Source organism: Scomber japonicus, chromosome 12, assembly GCF_027409825.1.
Source record: "Scomber japonicus isolate fScoJap1 chromosome 12, fScoJap1.pri, whole genome shotgun sequence".
Lineage (NCBI taxonomy): Eukaryota > Metazoa > Chordata > Actinopteri > Scombriformes > Scombridae > Scomber > Scomber japonicus.
In genome coordinates this window covers 8239830-8259414 of record NC_070589.1, presented here as the reverse complement: position 1 = coordinate 8259414, position 19585 = coordinate 8239830, and the positions used below count along the sequence as shown (strand labels likewise).

The 19585-nt window shown below is 43.5% G+C and overlaps 1 protein-coding gene across 1 annotated transcript; it reads left to right on the top strand.

Moving 5' to 3' along the window:
* The first annotated feature begins 675 nt into the window (after positions 1-675).
* Positions 676-18276, top strand: acin1a (apoptotic chromatin condensation inducer 1a). The gene is made up of 18 exons (XM_053330261.1): positions 676-813; positions 3430-3495; positions 3607-3718; positions 3823-3878; positions 4083-6983; positions 7528-7683; positions 7914-7999; positions 10669-10726; positions 12712-12751; positions 12976-13118; positions 13261-13404; positions 13513-13708; positions 13853-13998; positions 15925-16032; positions 16113-16220; positions 16309-16609; positions 16693-16793; positions 16910-18276. The coding sequence occupies exons 1-18, from the start codon at positions 676-678 to the stop codon at positions 17267-17269; spliced, it is 5220 nt and encodes a 1739-aa protein (XP_053186236.1). The 3' UTR covers positions 17270-18276.
* Positions 18277-19585: the final 1309 nt, after the last annotated feature.

Below are 19585 nucleotides of genomic sequence, written 5' to 3'. Positions count from 1 at the left end.
TTAAAAAATATATGATGGGAAAAATGACAGAAAAGTTTTCAACACAGCAGTGAACTTCTCAGTCTGCAGACAATGATTGATAAGATAAAGAACATTCCTGACAAGGAAAACAGGAAGTCTAAGTTCTTCATGTTACTTTTATAACTATTCATTTTAATAAGTTAACCGCTACAGCAGCTCAAAAAGATAGTGATATGAGAAAAAACAGATGTAGGCTATACAACAATAATATTAAAAACAAAAAATGACCTTAAAATGCAATTATAACATAGGTAGCTACAACAATAAAATCAAAAACAAAAAAAATAGCTTAGATTATTGATTTTGTTTGATTAATTATTATTTAAATATTTTTATTTATTTGTTTTCTCATTTAGTAATTTTTGGCAGAATAAATGTGAAAATAAATGTTTCTTTAAAAAAAAATCAGATCGGGCTCAGTCTTACCGTAATGCCTTATACACGCACCGCAAAATAGAGTGGGGAACTAGTTAGACCGTGGTTTTCACAGGGAAACTGGCTTGACTGAAGGATTCCACTAGGAATAGCAGTTATTGATTGGTTTTGTTTATTTATTTTCTATTGGTTTGATTAGGGGGAAGTCGCTGGCGCTGACGTCAGTGAAGGAGGGCGTTGCTCGTCGCTCTCGCTGGGAACTGACTAGAGGAAGGGAAAATGGCGGACCTCGAAGACGTTACGCTGGACGGGAGACCGCTTCAGTCCCTTCGTGTGGCGGATTTAAAAGCTGCTCTTGAAGAGAGAGGGCTTTCAAAAAGCGGGCAGAAGAATGCTCTCATTAAAAGACTCAAAGGGGTGAGTTCCGCAGCGAAATACAAGAGAGAGAGAGGAGGGGGGGGGACTGTGCCTGCGAGCTAACGTTAACGGTGAGACGGGCTGATGCTCTCTCGAGGGCCGACAACTGAGTAACGTTCCTGTTACTGTCGAGCAACGTAGGAGCGAGAGTTGTCGAGTTTAACGATCTCTAATCAGTTGAAAGTGTGCGCAATTGCACTATGCTGCGTTCGAGTGGTGTTTCCGCCGCGCACGAACACACCAGCCGCAGCAAAAGCGGGAGTTGAGTCAACTTAAGTGTGTAATCTCGAAGTGTGTGTTGGGGGTGATGTTGTCCTGTTAGCCTGTTAGCTCCCCTGGCTAATGCTGTGAGTTGAGCGGTGGCCTTTAGCGACTGGCTCGCTGCCGTTAACGTTACCGTGAACGTAAGTATGCCCCGCACACTGTTGATGTGCATGAGTTGAGTCGGGGAGGTTAACGTTACAACAGTTAACTTAATAGGCTGGGCAAGTTTTTATCCGCCAATGCTAACTCCAAATGTTTACGCAGTGTACTTGAATAGACACAGTACGCTCTGTTTAGGAACCGTTTTGCTCAAATGTGCTGAATATGCGTTGTAGGCCCGAGAGCTGCCTGTGGTGTATGGGCCGGTTTGTTTACATTGCGGCAGGTAATCAGCCTTATCTCGTCCCCCATGAAAGTTGGGACATTCTTTTCTATTTCAGCAAGCTAGCCCACTTAGCATCTGTTCCCTGAATTGCGCCATGAAAATAACAAGAGGTGTTTACATTTCCTTTTCAGTGTTGGAAAAAAAAACTCCACAATATATTGTTAGCTGAACTATGTATGTGTGCGTGTCGAGGGAAGAAAAGGACATGTGCTTATTGAAGTGAATTTTTACTGCATTGAGGAGTGCTTACCCCTAGAAAGCATTTGTTTCTGCACCTGTGTTGATTCAAGAGAGAAATGACAATCAATTCATAGCGTTTAATATTAGACATCATTCTGGTTTTATTGTAGCTATAACATTCATTCAAATGTAATACCACACTGAATTTCTTTCACTTCATGTTTTTAACTACTCAGGACATTAATAATACATCAAAAGGTCATGTTTTCAAAGTCTAATAAAATTTGTAACAATAAGGTATGAGTCACTAATGTTTGTATGCTGTTCAGCTTCATTCTTGTCTTGCATACATGTCTTTGAACAGTTTTACAGTCCAACTTTAATGTACAATTTTAAACACACAATGTTCAACAAAACTATCCAGTCTCTCTATCTGGTAACAACTTCCTAGTCATTCATAGCCAGAATGATAAGAGAAAAGCTATGAGAGCCTTCTAAAATCTGTTCCTTCGGCCTCTTGAATTCAGTGGGATTTCTTATAGTTATTCTTTTATGTCTTTCTGAAAATCTGAAGTGTTCCTGGGATAAGGGACAGGTGCACAACTCTGAATGGAAGACTACATAATTGAAAAATACAGTATTTAAAAATAAATAAAATACAAATAAACCATATTTTTCAACACTTGCACACTTTTCATATCGTAAACTTATCTATCCTGTATTACCACTCACTTGGTCTCTACAAGCTAATTTTGTGTAGCCACTATTAAAAACTACAGAACTATAAAAACAATCGTATAATCGTAACACACCAAATCTATTGCAAATATGCGGGTAATTGTATGGACTCTTCAGGTTGATAATGTATTGGTGAGGTTTCCTAAGTTAAGTGGCAAATGATACTGTTAGTCAACTGTAACACATGTTGGTAATACAATACAACGTGGAAAATAATTAAATAATACAGAATGACAGCGATAGGCTTAATAGTAGTTAGTTATGGAGATAGTTTAATGTTAGTTGGCTTTGTAAACTTGTCAAAATGAAGGCCAAATGGTACCTACCATAGTACATCTGAATTAAAGTGGTACTACTATGGTATACAATACCATACCATACTTTATTATACTGTACTGTATGTCAAACAACATCAATGTAGGAAATATTGGTCAGTATACACTTATTAAACATTATAATTCAAGTATTTTTTGTTCATATGCATGTTTGTACATGCTGGTTGAAAGACTATGACGAGTAGAGTCAGAGAGGCTGAATGGCTGACAGTGAACGTGTTAAATTAAAAATGTAGACATTTTCAATGGTGATGTCCAGCAGCTTTTGCATGTTACCCTGTCCAGATTATATCCAGTCGGTTCTGCTTTTCACCACAGCTTGTGGGTTGCTTTGCCTGTCATGGTCCGATTGACCCTTATGACTATTACTAACCATATTCCTCATCCTCCTCTGTTTCCCAGCAGGTTTCCTGTCATTCTCTACTGTAAGCTCTATAAAAACAGAATTCTCCAACTCTTAAAGTTTTTTTAATAAAGGGAGACAGTGACGATGAAAGACGTTTGTCCCTCATATTTTGTGCCAGGCCACACTGAGACTCTTTATATTGTGTCAAGGATGGGGATATTGAAAGTCCTAATCAAAATGAATATAGTACACAGTAACTAGGTTATCAGAAATAAGATATAAATAGATATACATACACTTAGAAGCACCATTACTGGTTCTAACAAATCTGGAAGAATGCCTAATAAAGTTTATTGTCTCAATAACAGGCTCTCATGCTGGAGAATCTGCAGAGGACCTCCACCGCTCACATCGGACTGCAGCCAAACTCACAGGTAAGTTCTCAAAGAAGTGTTTTATTTTCTTCCCATGCACTCTGAAGTAAAAGACAATTTCCATCAGTGCAAAATCTTGCAGTCTGTTTACAACTCTTTCCCTGTGTTTAGATTGGTGAGGAAATGAGCCAGAACAGCTTTATTAAGCAATATCTGGCTAAACAGCAGGAGCTCCTGAGGCAGCGTCTGGAGAGAGAGGCTCGTGAGGCATATGAAACCAATGGTAAGTATAGGTAGAATCCTTTAGTGTACTAAGGGATTTACTGCACACACCTCTGTTCATGGCAGAAAATGTTTTTGTGATTTTGATTTACTTTCTGTACACAGAGCAAGAAGATCACACAGAAGTTAATAACAGCACCTCAGGTCCTCCTCAAGCCCAGGTCAGACATAATTTTCTTTTCCTTCCATGTTGTTTATCAGTTACATTTTCTAATCTTTTTATCTGAAAATTCTTCATGCCCTAAAAGATGTTGCACATTTGAAAGGACTCCGCTGGTAAGAATTGTGCCCGATCATTTTCATGGGAGAAAAGCGGCACCATGCTGTGACAAAATAAGTTTCAACTCCCTTTCTGTCCTCATCAGGATGTCACACCAGCATTGGCTGACCAGCACAAGCCCCCCGGCCCCTCTGGCGGAGAGGGACTGTTCGGTGCAGCAAATGAGGGAGAAGATAACGGGAACCAGGAGGCTGACATGTCTGGTCCTCCTGCTTCTGGCTCAGTGCCCGTGCGTGTTCCTGGTGGTGAGCACCGGCCAGAGAGGGGCGCCGCACCCAGCGATTTCGTGGCCGACAGCGACGATGACGACAGCGAGGATGGCGAAGAGGATGGTGATGATGAGGATTGGGACAGCAACATGCGCAGAAGAAACGTTAGAGAGCCAGCCAGAGGGCCTGCGACCAGGGAGAGGTCTGGAGCATCTTGTCAACCCCAGCAGCAACACATCCCTTCCCTTTTGTCTCCTCAACTCCGCCAGCCAACCCCTCCTCCCTCCCCACCTCCAGAGTTATCTTTCCCCTTGCCTGACACCCCTAAGCAGAGCCCCCCGAGTCCAGATGTAGCACCAGCTAGACGCTCATCCAGTTCCTCTAGCTCTGGTTCCTCCAGCAGCGGCAGCCGTAGTAGCAGCCCAGAACCACAGAGGAGCGGACACGCCGAGCGCAAGCCCGGCCCGTTGACCCTTCTGGCACGTAAAATGGAGTCTGAAGGTGCTTTCTCTGGAGCAGGTTGGCATGGCGGCAACGGGGAAGGCGATAGGCAGGACAGCAGTTTGCCTGCAGCTACATTGTTTCCTGGCAGAGGACCTCCAGAGGGTTTGGTATCTGCCATCACTCACACAGCCAACACTGCAGGCCATGTGGCATTTCCCATGATTCCAGGCACCAACCAAGGTGTCACAGGAGCACATTCGGCCCGTGTTCAAGTACCTGTGAGTGTGCTCAAGGCCACTGCGACAGAAGAGAGGGACAGAGAGAGGGACTCTGAGATAGAAAGAGAAAAGGCCCTTGAGCTGGAAAGGCAAGAGAAGCAGAGAAAACTCGAGCAAGAGCGAGCGCTAGAGGAAGAGCGAGAAAGAGCTCTCGCGCTGGAGAGAGAGGAACGAGAGAGAGCTTTGGAGCAAGAGAGGTTTGAGCGACAGCAGGCCTTAGAAAGAGAGGAACGAGAAAAGGCTTTGCAGCGGGAGAGGGAACTCGCTCTAGAAAGAGAGAGGCTCGAGAGGGAACAAGCTTTGGCTAAAGAGAGGGAAGCGCAAGAGCAAGCCTTGGCAAGAGAGAGGGCTCTAGAGCTTGAGAGGCAGAAAGAACTTGAAATGCAGAGGGCCCTGGAGCAAGAACGTCTGCAGAGAGAAAGAGAGGAGAGGGAAAGGCGCGAGAGAGAAGAAAGGGAGAGGGCAATGGAGCTAGAAAGAGCAAAGGCTTTGGAGCGGGAACGAGAGGAGAGAGAAAAGGCTCTTGAGCAAGAGAGGTTAGAGAGGGAAAGAGCTTTGGAGGCTGAGAGAAAGGAGAAGGAGAGGATCGAACGAGAAAAGGCTTTGGAGCAGGAAAGGTTGGAAAGGGAAAGAATAGAGAGGGAGAAAGCGTTGGAGAAAGAGAGGATAGAGAGGGAGAGAGCCATAGAGCAAGAAAGACTAGAGAGGGAGAGAGCCTTAGAGCAAGAGAGACTAGAGAGAGAGAGAGCCTTGGAGAGGGAAAGAATTGAAAGAGAGAAAGCCTTAGAGCGAGAAAGAATCGAAAAAGAGAAAGCTTTAGAGCAAGAGAGAATAGAAAGAGAAAAAGCTCTAGAGCAACAGAGGTTGGAGAGGGAGAGAGCCCAAGAGTTGGAGAGGTTAGAGCTTGAGAGGAAGGAAAAGGAGAGGATTGCAAGAGAGAAAGCATTGGAGCAAGAGAGGATAGAGAGAGAACAAGCCTTGCAACGAGAGAGGGAGGAAAAGGAGAAGGCAGAGAGAGAGGCAGCTCTGGAACAGGAGAGGAAGGAGAAGGAAAGAGCCGAAAAGGAGAGGAAAGAAAGGCTGGAGCTGGAGAGAGCTCTGGAGCAGCAGAAGCTCGAAAGAGAGAAAGCCTTGGAGGAGGAGAGGGAGCGAGAAAGATTAGAGAGAGAGAAAGCCATGCAGAAAGAGAAGGAGGAGCAGGAGAGGGCCCTGGAACAGGAGAAAGAGAGAGCTAGGATGGCTGAAAAGGAGAGGGAGAGTCACCTCCCTCCATCCAAACGTGGCCGTGAGATTGGTCTCACCTCCCTGCCCACCCCTCCCCCCCTCTCCACAGGACCAGGTAGAAAATCTTCGACAGAGGAAGGAGCGCAGGAAGACGCCCAAGCTCCAATGTCCCAGAGTGACGCCCAAGCAACAGAAGCAGGTTCGCCAATGTCACCAACATCTATGTCGCAGCAGTCAACATTCAAGAAGTTCCGGTTCTTAAGGGATCCCCCAACTCAGCCCCAATCCTCCTCTACTCCCATGGTCATCAAGAGGCCCCGTACCTTCTCTGATAGCCCTCAGCCCCAGGTCTCACCCGCGTCCTCCTTGGCCAGCGTTGGGGAACGTCAGCAGGAAGGATCGCAGCCCTCTGCTGAACAGAAAGATAGCGCAAGCCAGGAACCGGCCGTCAGCAGGCCACAGGGTTCTGTGAGGAGCCAGTCTGAGGAGGAGACTCCTGTAAGTACCACACTGAATCCTAAAGAAGAAGGGAACACAAGCACAGGATCAGAGAGCAAAGACAAAGCTGATTCAGTGGCGACAGAAAAGGCTGCCAAGGAGTCCACCAAAAGGGCGAAAGATGCAGATGAAGGCAAGGGTCCTTCAAGCCCAGTAAATGCTGCACAGCGGAGAGGAAGAGATGCAAAGAAGGAAGAGAAACAAACGAGACAAAGGTCATCCTCTAATGATTCCTCTTCCTCCGATTGGGACTCTGGGTCCTCATCATCTGGGTCCTCTGACTCATCCTCATCTTCTCAAGAGAAAACCTGCTCCACTTCCAGAGGCAGAAAGGTATGGAATGTAAAAGTCAAATTTCTTTCTGTCCTTGACATTTAATGTGACATTTTGGAACTCTTCCTATTTTAAGGAGAGACCCCTGTAAATGCCGTTTGAGTGTCACGGCCGGCAGCTTAACATATTAGTGTCTTATTTATTAATATTTGCCTGAAGTCCCTCTGACAGTCAAACGGCATTATCGCAGCAGACTTCATGGCCTCACTGCTTTCTGCTGTATTCATTTTTCAGGATAAACTTATGTTGATGCAGTACATTCAGATGTGTGGATACAAAGAGACAGGTTGCCTCTTGGCTCTCCTATTTCTGTAGTGGAGCAAAGATGTCCATGGTCCCAGCTTTGTTTGGTGTGGTAGCTTCCAAATTTAGTACTGTAAACAGGTTCGGCAAATGTGTGTTTGTTTGCCATTCCAAGTATGTCGGAGAACATTTTACAGTTTACAGTGCCGATGAGGTTCACTGACATTTAGATTCTCTGCAAAAGATTGTTTGAATGTTTGTTTGTTCCATGTGTTCAATGCTTTCTCCCATGTGCTTTTAGGAAGGGAAACCTGGAAGAGATTCCTCCCCAAAGCACAGGGTGACTGCAGAGGCTCAAGCTGAAGGTGTAAAGGAGACTCCAAAAGCCTCCCTGTGCAAAAGAGAGATGCCTGTGGAGAAGAGTAACACAGCTGCTGATAGAGCTAGTCACACTGAGGTCAGTTGCTAATACATATCTGCAGGTTTTTGAGTTTATGCCCAAATAAGACAACCGCATCATCTTACTCTGAAATATTTAGCCTAAACTCAGGAGTTCTACAGATGTACCACATGATGGCTTTACATCTAGCCTATTTTTTGTTCCTTCTACGTACAGTGTTATATTAACTGCTTCACCAACATATATTTTCCCATCTTATTCCTCTGGCTACCCTTTTAAATCCACAGAAGCTATTGGATGCACCAACCAGAGAGGAGATCCAAAGGAAGAGAAAGGACAGTGAAGAAGAGGAAGAAAAGAAGGACAAACAAAGGTTTGCTTTCAAATCTTACGTTTCCATGTCTGATTAACAAGCACTGGTGTGAATGTAGGTGTGTCCTTAAAACTTTGAAGTGCATAGTACACATGTAAACATGGTGTTTTGTGATGGTCGAACTCTATTGACATTGACTGTTATTTCAATAGTGCATTCTTTCGTACAGCGTGGGCAGTGGCTTATTATTCCAGCTCAGCATGTGAGGTTCTACTTTCTTATCATTCTTAGTTATTTAATTACTTTATGTTTATGTTTAGTTTCATCTAAGGTGGTTTGATTTATCAAAAGTTATTGGGTTTAGTGTTTCACACCCCCCCCAGGTCATCTGCATCTGGTTGATCAGTGATGTTGGTGCCTTCTTCCTCAACAGAACACATTTAAAGACCCTATTTAAGAAAGTACAGACCTGCTTTTATCTTTTTTATCAGGAACACATTTATAGAAGTTGTTTGTGGTGTGAAATCACGTTTAAAGGTGTGAATGGTTTGAGTTAGGATTGGTATTATATGGAATGGCTATTATGAGCCATTCATTTTTCTCTGCAGTGGTATGTACAGATTTCACTACTCATTTATTATTAAATACAGCTGTCATTTACTTATAACTCCTCCTATTTTAATGTACATAAGGATTTTTTCTTTAAGAACTCACAATGGAAATGTTTGCTCCCTTTTTTTTGGAGGTGCAGCTTTAGAGTATTTGTGCCACCCCCCTACATACTTCCACTAATGTGCAAATGAATGTTAATGAGTTAAAGAGATGATATGTTACTCTTTATCTGAAATATATTGCTGCAGTCTCTCTTCAGTATTCTTACAGCACCAGTTGATGGAAACAAATGTTTTTTGTCATTTTTGGTGGAAATCAGCTTAAAACGTTTTCATAAAAACGTAATCACTGAATTTATGAAAGTAGTCATTCTTTCCATGAGCGAGTTAAGTCAAAAGATGATTGGCAAATTACACCTTGTTGAACAGAGGCAATTTCAGTCGGTGTAATGACAAAACAAGGCATGTGTGGACGATTAGAAGAAGCCTTGATTGCAGGTTAATTAATGCAATTTACTGAGCTTCAGTTAAGAAATTGGTGAAATGTATATGCATCCTTGCAACAAGTAGAAATGGTAGAATTGGTGTCAGTGGCAGAGAGGCTAAGCAGTAAAAACATCAGAGGCAACACCTATAGAGTGTTTAATATAAAGCAGAATCTGTGGTGTTTGTATGTTGTAAAATGTTGCTTTGTGCCCTTGCTTTAACGCCACCATTACATCATATATCCTCCTCCATTAGAGCCTAGCCATCAGTGTGCTGAATGCTTTGAGAACACTACACAGCGAAGATAAAACAGTATCATAAGAGTGTGTCTGGTGTTCAGTTTCCCATCAGGCGATTGATGAGGCTGCCTTGTAGCCGGTGTGGCTGAGAAGATGCGGGTCCTTTTTTTTTTTTTTTTTTTCTTTTTGTAATACATGATCATTTTTTTCATTCGTTGCAACATGGCCGTGCTTCGTCGATGGCTTTAGCTATCTAGCGGTCTATGTGTTATTGTTGTTTTTTTACATAGAGGAGTTCAGCTAAACAGCAGACGAGGCTTTGTCCGTCGCAGATTGTGTTTGACAGCCGGTGCGGACATGAATGCGTTCATAGAGGAGTAGTCTGTGGTGAGAGGAAGGTATGAGGGAGGGAGGGAGGAGAGGTGGCTCGCTGCGACACACTGGGTTTTTTTTGGTTTGTTTTTTTTTTAGCAGCAGTCATAGTGTTTTTGCTGCGTTTTAACCGAACACAGTCTGTCTCTTTGCTATGAAGTTCCCCCAAGTACATTTTTAGTCAGGATGAGTGGACGTGTTCTGGTGCGCGCCTATGGAGGTGACATGAGCCGTGTCAGGTATTGTGTAGCTGCCGCTGAGCGCTTTGGTCGGTCCGGACGGACGCAGCAGGTTTGAAGGAGGACTGCGGTGGCTCTGTTTCTGCCTCGGCTCACTTCTTGACCCCCGCCGATACGATTAACAGCGACAACAACGCGTTTGTGAAATGACCGAGAGGTGTATACAGCGCTCTTAATGTAGCACTGGTTGCTGTTTATGTATCTCATTGGAGCACTTTAACCCCGCTGAGACTTTCAATACGTTTTTTATATGCAGTCTTGTGGTCATTTTAAAAGAAATGATTATTCATGTTGAAGGATGCATCTCGTTTTCTGTACATCTTACATTATACTGCAAAAGCTTTCAGTAGTTTCATGAGATTTGAAGGAACATACCAATGTTTTTGCGAGTTTAGCTTGTTTACTAAGAATTATTTAGTTTAGTTCACATAATTGCAGATAATATACAAAGCATGTTACAGCTATTTTGATTTTAAAATGAATTGACTATTCCTAAATCTGGAATTCAGAAAGTTTGATTTTAGGTGATTTTGTCTTCATATTTTTGGAAATTAGACACTCCAGGTTTCCTTACTTCTATTAAAATGTGTACTACATGTATCACATTTGTGTACCTTTTTATTATTATTTTTGTTGTGACCTACTGTCTCGATTTTACTGTTTACCGTTTTTGTCATAGTGATGACTTTAAAAGGAGGGTGCGTTACCACTTTATTCCATTCTAATGGTCTGCTCATCTGTTTCCTCTATTCCTGCTGATATGTATTTTTGACACTACACAGGCAGGTGACGGAGTCTGCCATGGCAGAGCCGGAGAAGCTTCCAGAGACCAGCGAGGAGGTAAGGCAGCTGAAGAACAGCGAATCATCTTGGTCCTCAAAGCTGTCAGTAGCTGAGGACTTAGATGGACGAACCCGTGTGAACCTTAATGCACTTTGTAGTGGAATTTCTTTAATTTGCACATAGCATTTATTAACCTGGATACATTACACTGTAGGCCATTTGAGTATGTCTGTATTCTTTGTTGAAAAGCTTTACATTTTAAAAATATATTCCCATTAGATGACTTTATGCCCTTTTCACAAGTGGTAGGATGTGTGTAGGTAGTTGCATTTTTTTGATTTGGCTGTTTGTAAAACCTTTGTTGACACTGTCATAAGCAGAAACAGCAAGGGTGTTTTCTCACTGTGGCTGATGTTTAAACCCCAAATGATTGCTTTGTTATAAAGGTGCTCATGCCTCTTCCATTGCCCCTATTGGTACCTGCATACTACCTCTGCCACTACTACTACTACTACTGCTACTGCTACTGCTACTGCTGCACCTGTTCCACTGTCCCCAAGAATCCAGAGTTGACCACAGATAAGCCCCCGAGGCTGCACTGCAGAGGGACACCCCTGGCAACAAAGGCTGCCTCATTTTCATGGATATGGCTGGCACAAGCTATTGATTGGACTAGACAATTCAAAGAAGGGGTTGGCTAGTCAGTGTGGCCCACCTCTCTTATCTTGTTATACACTAATCTGGCCATGCACCTTAAAATCAGCATGCAGAAGAAATGCGCAAGGAAGTGTGTTCTCATCAAGGCCGCTGTGAAACCCTGTCAACAACTGAGTGGTTTTCAGATTTTCCGAGACATTTTTATCCCACAATAACTTGCAAAAAAGTGGGCTATCATGGACATGTGTTGGTGAACTGTAACGTGGTTGATAAAGGACATTTTGGATTTTGTTAATCTCTTGGAATGGGATCTCTCCAGCAAATACCCTTCTTGGATACTATGAGAATTTCAAATATCCCAAATCTTCTATGTGGACTGCAGTGGGCAGTTTTTATGTGAACTGAAGAAGGACTTGCCATTTAGGTCCCTTTGAACAACAGCCATCGCCAGAGATTTTCTACTTTTGACTTTCTGTATGAACTTTCTGCTCCTCAAACGCAACTGTGCCCAGTGACTGTTGTCAGCATTCATCTTCTGGTCTGAACTCATTGGACTCGTTTCTGTTTGTTGTTAGAAGAGCTCGCAACAACGTTAAAAGGACTTTTGTCAAAACTCCTGAGGATGACGGCTTTGGCCAAAAGCAATTTCAAGCCCCTACCCCAATGAACTATTGAACCCATCCTGCCAGCCAACCAGCTTTCAGATTTCCACCCAAACATCTCAGCCACCTTTGATTGGACCCTTGTTGCCTAGATACAGTACATGCAGTCGTGATTGGGCCATATCCAAACCAGTAAGGATCAGGTGGCAGTGGTACCAGGGAATAAGTAGACGTTTATTCACTGTTATATTTCATAGTTATTTTGAAAATGCTTAGTTTCCAGTTGTTTTCTCTGTAGCCTTGCTGGGAGAAGCAGCATTTAAAAAATGTTTATTTTATTTGTGGCCACTGCAGTTTAATCAAAATTGTTGAACTGAACTTGTATTTAAAATCTGTTGACTTTCACGTCTGTGAAACTAAACTTAAAAATAACAAAATTTCATCTCTGCGATTTGAACTGCAGTATTTTCACCAGCTGACTGCAACTACAACACAAACTATATTCAACCTGTAGATTATTAAATAATTATGAATTTGCACAATCAGTATGGTGCAAAGAAAGAAGAAAAACAACAGAGCTTAGTGCAATCAGTAGCCTTGAATTTGAAAGATGTTGCACAGCAGTTTCTATCATTCACTCTCAGTCCCTACTTGTCCCACTTCCTGTTATTGTTCCACCTTCCCTCCAGCCAGTCCTTGATGACCATTTGTCTCTAAACCATATTGTCTGCCTCTCACCTCTCCCATGTATCTTGGGTTGTTTTCTATTTTCTTGTGTTTCAGACACCTAAGGCCTTCTCCGCTCGTAAGATCTCTCTCAGCAGTGAGTACCCCTTCCAGACTTACCCTCCGTTTTGGTTTTGTGCCTTTTTCTATTTCATTATAGCAGCTTGATGATGTATAAGCTATTAATGGCAACACAAATGCATCTTAAATAACTTGTATCGCTTGATGGTGGATCTGTATTTCAATAGTATATGGTGAAAAGACTTTGACTGGATATGCCATGTGCCTGTATATTCAGTTAGTTTTTGTTGTTGTTACCAGGCAGCAAATCGTCCCCAGGCACTGGCAGTGCAGAGGGCGAGCAGGACTCTGGGGCCGCGGCAGGTCGCAAGAGGAGATGGGGCTCCAGCACAGCAGTCACTGCCAAGAAACCTTCCATCAGCATCACCACAGATTCACTCAAGGTATTTGCAGCATAGCAATACTAATGTTACATTGTGGTTGCTACATATTCTCTTGTGGATGCATAGATGCAATATGAGACACCTCTCATCTCCTGTGTTGAATGTAGCAAGCTCATATCCGTCTTGTGTTTTTTTTGTCCAGTCTCTGATCCCAGACATCCGACCGTGTATAGGACAAGAGGCAGTAGTGGACCTGCACCCAGAGGAGGCAGTCCTCTCCGGGGCAGAGGATGAAGAGAGGGAGCGCTCTGACCAGGATCTTCAGATCCGACGCACTGTCACACAGGTTGGTCTACAACTCTTTTATGTTTTTAAGTGTAGTAAGTAAAGGAACGGCCTTTACATTAGGAAAGTCTGAGTTTATCTCTCATGTGAGGCCTTCCTTCTGTTGAAGGTGGTGCACCCGGAGAGCCAAGAGAATGGACAGAAAGAGGCAAAGAGGAGCAGACATGAGGAGTTGGAAGAGGATGACCTACAGGGAGACGGAGAAAAGACAAGGGTCCATGAAGAGAAGGTGGACACCTCTTTTCCTGCCGCCATGGAAACCGAGTCACCATCACATACCAGCCATGATGTAGAAATCAACACTGGTAATAGAGTTAACTTTAATGTTTTTAAAGTTTTTACAAAAGTTGCTTACACTAATAAAAGTTTAAGTCAGCTGTCTCTACATTAGAAGTACTGTGTGAGTAATGGAGATACTGTGTTTCCTATTCTTCCTTTCCTTATCCTAGTGACCACCAGCGACACCCTCATTCGTCGCTCCATCAGCCAGCAGAAAACAGGTGTCTCCATCACTATTGACGACCCTGTGCGCACTGCACGGCAGCCCTCTCCACCTCGCGGCAAAGTCTCCAACATTGTTCACATCTGCAATCTGGTGAGAAAACACTTTGCCTCTCTGCTGTGTACCATTTAATGGTACACAGCATGGACTCGGGCTATTTGTAATCTTTGATACTGTGTAGTGCAGCACTGAGGGAAAGCATAACTTAATAAATGCTATCTGTGGTGATCCCTCTGGTAATCTGTGAAACTACATGAATAGGTTGCATCTGATGAGACAACATTGCATCATGTTGCTTACTGCCTGCTTGTTGTCTTTAGCCACAATTAAACTGACCCAGCCTCTTGAATCAGTGTGAACAGTGGTTCAAGTTTAATGTAGCTTTCAGATGTCACAGCCGGGCTTCTTTTTATAGAAACTTAGTGGTCTCTTTATATGAGCAAAGTATGTTTTACCCATTTTAAAGCATCAGGCTGTTGTTTTGTCTCTTTATTGCTATCAAGAAAGAATAAAATAGCTTTACATTTATTCTACACGCAAGCTTTGTGTTGCCACAGTGTGATGTAGTTTGCCCATCTTCTCCATAGAATTCCATTGTGATCCAGAAACTAACATGAGACCATCACACAGTTTGCATTGAGAAACATATGTTGTCAGTACACTGCACATTAAAGGCTGATTTATACTTCTGTCTCGGAGCTATGCCGTCAGAGCGACGTCGTCGTTGTCCTTTCGAAGTTCTGCATCGAGGGAACGTGTTGCTTGGAAGTGTGACTGTGTGTGTGTGTGTGTGTGTATATGTGTGTGTGTGGTTTCAGAGGAGTCTCTATCTGTATCCTTGTTTATCATCTGGTCACAGTAGCATGTAGCATTGCGCTATGTGCTCTAATAACAGAAAGCACATACCTTTTGTTCATTATTAATAAATAAAGCAACTGCCGGAGGAACTGACGCTTTGACCGGACCAATCACAGCCCTTGTGGTCCGCGTTGCCGTTACGCGTAGTTAGGATTTTTTGGAGGTGCACGTCAGGCTACGGTGTAGGGGTCTGTGTCGACGCAGAGAGCTCTGCGTAGGTACACCGTTGTTCCGATGCAGAAGTATAAATCAGCCTAAAGTGTTGCATGGTAATCGACACTAAAGGGCTGTCACAATACTCTGCTGTTAAAAATGGAATTATACCCCATTTTATTAATACTGGTACTTTAAGAATGACATTATTTTAATAAGAGCCTTATTTCCTATGAGTTGCGTCAATGTTCATCAGTCAGGCAGTGTGCGTGTGTGTGCTGCACTCCGGTTCCACTCCCTGCAGGCATAGTGGGCTTGCCAACCTTTTATTCTTTCTTCTTCTTTTTTTCCCCCCTCATATGCATACTGCACATTTCACATCCAGACTGACTACTTTCCCTTATTTTTTAGGTTCGTTGCCATGGTATTGTGTCTCTATCAGTATCAAGATAATGAGACCGGTATCAAATCGAAGTCATAATTTTGGTATTGCACATAGCCAGTGTAGCTTATTCTTCTTCCCAGTATAAATACAGTAATTTCCCCAAGAATACAAAGTGATATCTGCCTGACATGGAGCCACCCAGAGATTAATAAGGCAGTTGTAGAACTCATGCAGAATAAATAACATTGCCAGTGTTCATTGTAATGGAGGCCCAGTGACACACAGAGCGACTCTTGTTTGACAGAGACATATGCTATGTATGTCACGCTTTGGCTAGAGACAACACTGGTTGTGGTGTCTTCTGGGATTTATTGTTTAATAAAGAATTTAAATGATGCCAGGGTTTATCCTTGAAATGCACTCTGCTTACAGCGCAGTCCAGAGTTGATTTTTCCTGGATTCCCCCTCAGGCACCTCATTGCATCTTTCTGGATCAAACTGTTATGATCAGGCTAACAATTGAAACATTTCATATTTGCAGTCTCAAGTTCAATGTGCAGTCTCTTGTTTTTGGTGAATTATTAGCTTTTTGATAATGATTTTGATTGTAATGTTTTTTTTAGGTGAGGCCGTTCACTCTGGGGCAGCTGAAGGAATTGCTCAGCAGAACTGGCACCCTGGTGGATGACGGCTTCTGGATTGACAAAATCAAGTCTCACTGCTATGTCACTGTAAGTTTTCACCATTCTGCTTCTGGCCAGTAGAGGGTCCTTTTCATTCTCACAGTGTTCTTCTCCCTCCCTGCGTTTAGTACTCAAGCTCAGAGGAGGCCGTCACCACACGGGCAGCTCTTCATGGAGTGAAATGGCCTCAGAGCAACCCAAAAGTCCTTAGCGTAGACTTCTGCCAGCAGGATGAAGTAAGACCTTAAAGGCTTCTGTGCATTTTTGTCTTTTATGCCCACAATCCTCTGCCGTCTGTATCCTGAATATGTCTCTGCTTCGTAGCTGGACTTCCACAAAGGCTTGGGTGCAGCCGACAGACCCGGAGCAGAGGAGCAGGGTCCCGGCCGCGGCCGAGCATCGGGCCTGCCCTCCCTCCTCCCAGAGCGAGACCAGTGGGCCGAGCGCGAGCGTGAAATGGAGCGCAGGGAGAGGGCCCGGGCAGAGCGGGAGTGGGATCGTGACAAGGTCAAAGAGTTCGGGAAACCCGGAGAGGAGAAAGAGGGAGGCGCCCGGAGGTCACGCTCCAGAGAGAGACGACGCAAGGAGAGGGGGAAGAGCAAGGAGAAGAAGACTGAGAAGAAGGGTAAGAGATGGAGATGTGGCATGAGGGCTGTATTTGTGTTAGATAAAACAGACACTTTTTTTAATACTGTGTCTTTTTGGCAGAGAAAGCAGCTGAGGACCCCCCTGCTAAGCTGCTTGATGACCTGTTCCGAAAAACTAAAGCAGCTCCTTGCATATACTGGCTTCCACTTACAGAGGAGCAGGTGAGACACTAATCGGTTCCTGCTTTTTGTTTGTTTGCTTTTGGTAATGCACAAGTTTAAATGACAAAGACTGGAGTATCTTTCAAGCCTCAACTTTTGCTTTTTCTTCATTTTAGTTTGTTCAGCGGGAAGCCGCCAGAGCAGAACGGATGAAGGAGCGTGAAAAACGGAGGAAGGAGCAAGAGGAGGAGGAGGAGGAGAAAAAAAGGGAAGAGGAACGCAAGGAGAGGATGAAAGCAAGTGGCGCCGCCGCCACAGGTGACCGGAGCGAGGGTGAGAAAGACAAGGACAGAGACAGAGAGAGGGACAGAGACAGAGAACGAGGTAGAGACAGAGACAGGGAGAGGGAAAGGGAAAGGGAGAGGGAGAACGACAAACGCAGGGACGGTTACCGTAGGCCAGGGGGCAGCAGCAGCAGGGCAGGCGGGGGCAGACGCTCCCGCAGCCGCAGCGACCCGCGAGAAAGGCGGCGTTAATGACCAATCAGCTGATGGAACTGTCCTAGAGACCCACCCTCTTCCATTTGCCTTTCACTACATGTACTTTGTTACAACTAAGACCCAACAGAGGACCAACCGACGTCGTCACCATCTCTCAAATTGTCACCTCAAAGCACATCTACACCTACACACAGTCATGCTTAAAAGGGGACCATGATTTTTTGCAGTGTTGTTTCCCAGAGTGCTGTACGTGTCTCGCTCCTGTCGAGGTTTGATATATTTTCTTTATATGTTTGCATCTCTCTTTCTTTGTTTTTTTTTTTTTTTTCATCTTGACGGCATAGCAGTATGGCACGCTGGGTCATTTTAATTATTTCTCCCTAATGTTCCCCATTTGCCCCAAAAAGTGTAGGTGCCAATTATGATTTGCAATCAGTTGTCGTCGCCAGCTCTGCAATTTGGATGAGGAATCCTTTTGTTGCTGCATGTAGTCCAAGGCTCTCCTTGCCAGTCCTGCCTAAAGAGAAAACTCATCCCTCTGTGCGGAGGCTTGCATAAATCTGAAAATATTGGAATTGACGTGTTTGACATTTTGTACAGACATATAAGATTACTAAAAAAAACCCAAGTCTTTAAATGAGGCAGCTCTGGGGTATTTTTCGGACAGGTGTGGAATAACTACTAAGGCAATGCAGTGTTCCTCTCTCCCGCCCGTTGAGTTAAGAGATGAGACAATTTTCTGTGGGGGAGAATCGACGTCTGTCACACCTGACACAACTTATGATTATGTCCTTTTTATCATTGATTCTCTTCTCTTCCTCCCTCCATTTCCTCTTCTTCCTCCAATGCTCTTACCCTGTTGTGTCAATACAGGCTCAAGAGGGGAGGCTGCATTATGAGTTTTCTCACAATGGTTTTAATATTATTTTTTAATCGTTATTTTATCATTTTAGTACAAAGGTTTGTTTTTGTTTTTTTTTTAATTTTCTTCTTTGAGTACGCCTATCAGTGGTGAATGTACAAATAAAAATTGAAGTTTGAAATTATTGTGACGTTTTCTTTACATTTTCCCTGCAGACGGGGTTTGAAGTGAAGTGACTGGATTTTGACATTGAGAAAAGATTACTGCCATTTTCCAAGCAAAGTGACTACATTTTTTTCAACCTAAGCACACACTCTAAAAGACAAATATGCAGTTACACTTAAAATCCACAAGGTGTCAGTAACACCACACATGCCTCAGCTTGGTCATGACATTTGACACAAGGAGAGTTTCTTTGGGCAGCCAAGTTAAACAAAGACTATGAAATGATATTTGAGTAAGCACACTGACTGACAACTTCTTCAATGCGTATATTGAAAAAATAAAAGCCCTTTTCCTACAATGTCATGTTAGGGTGATAACCAATTGAATTTTCTTTTGTTCCACATTCATCTGAATCTTGTGGTTTCCTCCAAGCTTAGAGTGTTAACCCTTTTTACAATCCATGTGTTTCCCACCCTTCCCTTCCCCTCTCTGTCTGTTGTAAATCATGTATTTGCCCTCTTCTTTCCTTGGTTCTCTTGTTCCGTCTCTTCGGTCTTGACGTTCATCCTGCAGAGCTCAGCAGTGCTCCTATGTAATTACAGCCCTATGGTCGCTGAGCATAACATTTTTCTGCCCTGATGCAACTCTGTGTGTCTGGACTCTGCTAGGACCAGTGAATCCTTCACCCTGGCATCTCCCTGGCAGCCCAAGAGCAAATTTTTAAGTGGGGCAGCCTAGTTGGAATGAGAGCGTTGGATTTCGTCTTTCATCCCTAATGAGTGTTTATCTCGCATGCAGAAGGTACCTCTTTGACAGGAGAAGACGTGTATGTGTGTCGGAGCGTCTGTGCGGTTGTTTGCGCCGTGTAATCAGAGCTTTTGAAAAGAAGTTGAACTGAAGGTCAAAGTGATGATGTTTTGGCTACATGGGCTAGAAGAAATAATTACGTTTGATATGGAGAAGAGAGTGCTCATATGAAAAGGAGGACTGGGGTGAAAGAAGGTGATGGGATAATTATGCTCTCAATAAAACAACAATATGGAAATATATTTTCTCAAAGAAAATAAAGAGAAAGATTACACTAACATTCTAACCGGACTACATTCAACCCCCTTTTTTTGATCTCCACCATTTCCTAAGAAAACGATCTGGAAGCTGCTAAATGCTCCAGTAACTCACAAGCTAGTAGCTATCTTTGTCTGGCGTTTGGTGCTGGGCATGTAACAGAGACTAAGTTTATCAGTGCTTTTTTTTCTCACAACAGCTGCCTGCTTCAGCTGTGAATAACATTAATGAGAGTCGTGAGAGTGAGCCACAGTATAAAA

What these genes read in the sequence shown, in the direction of transcription:
- acin1a (XM_053330261.1), top strand. Translation starts at nt 676, where the DNA reads ATGGCGGACCTCGAAGACGTTACGCTGGACGGGAGACCGCTTCAGTCC. An exon ending in ATAGAGCTAGTCACACTGAG is followed by an intron (nt 7,684 to 7,913) that starts GTCAGTTGCTAA and finishes TTAAATCCACAG; the next exon opens with AAGCTATTGGATGCACCAAC. An exon ending in AGTCTCACTGCTATGTCACT is followed by an intron (nt 16,033 to 16,112) that starts GTAAGTTTTCAC and finishes CCCTGCGTTTAG; the next exon opens with TACTCAAGCTCAGAGGAGGC.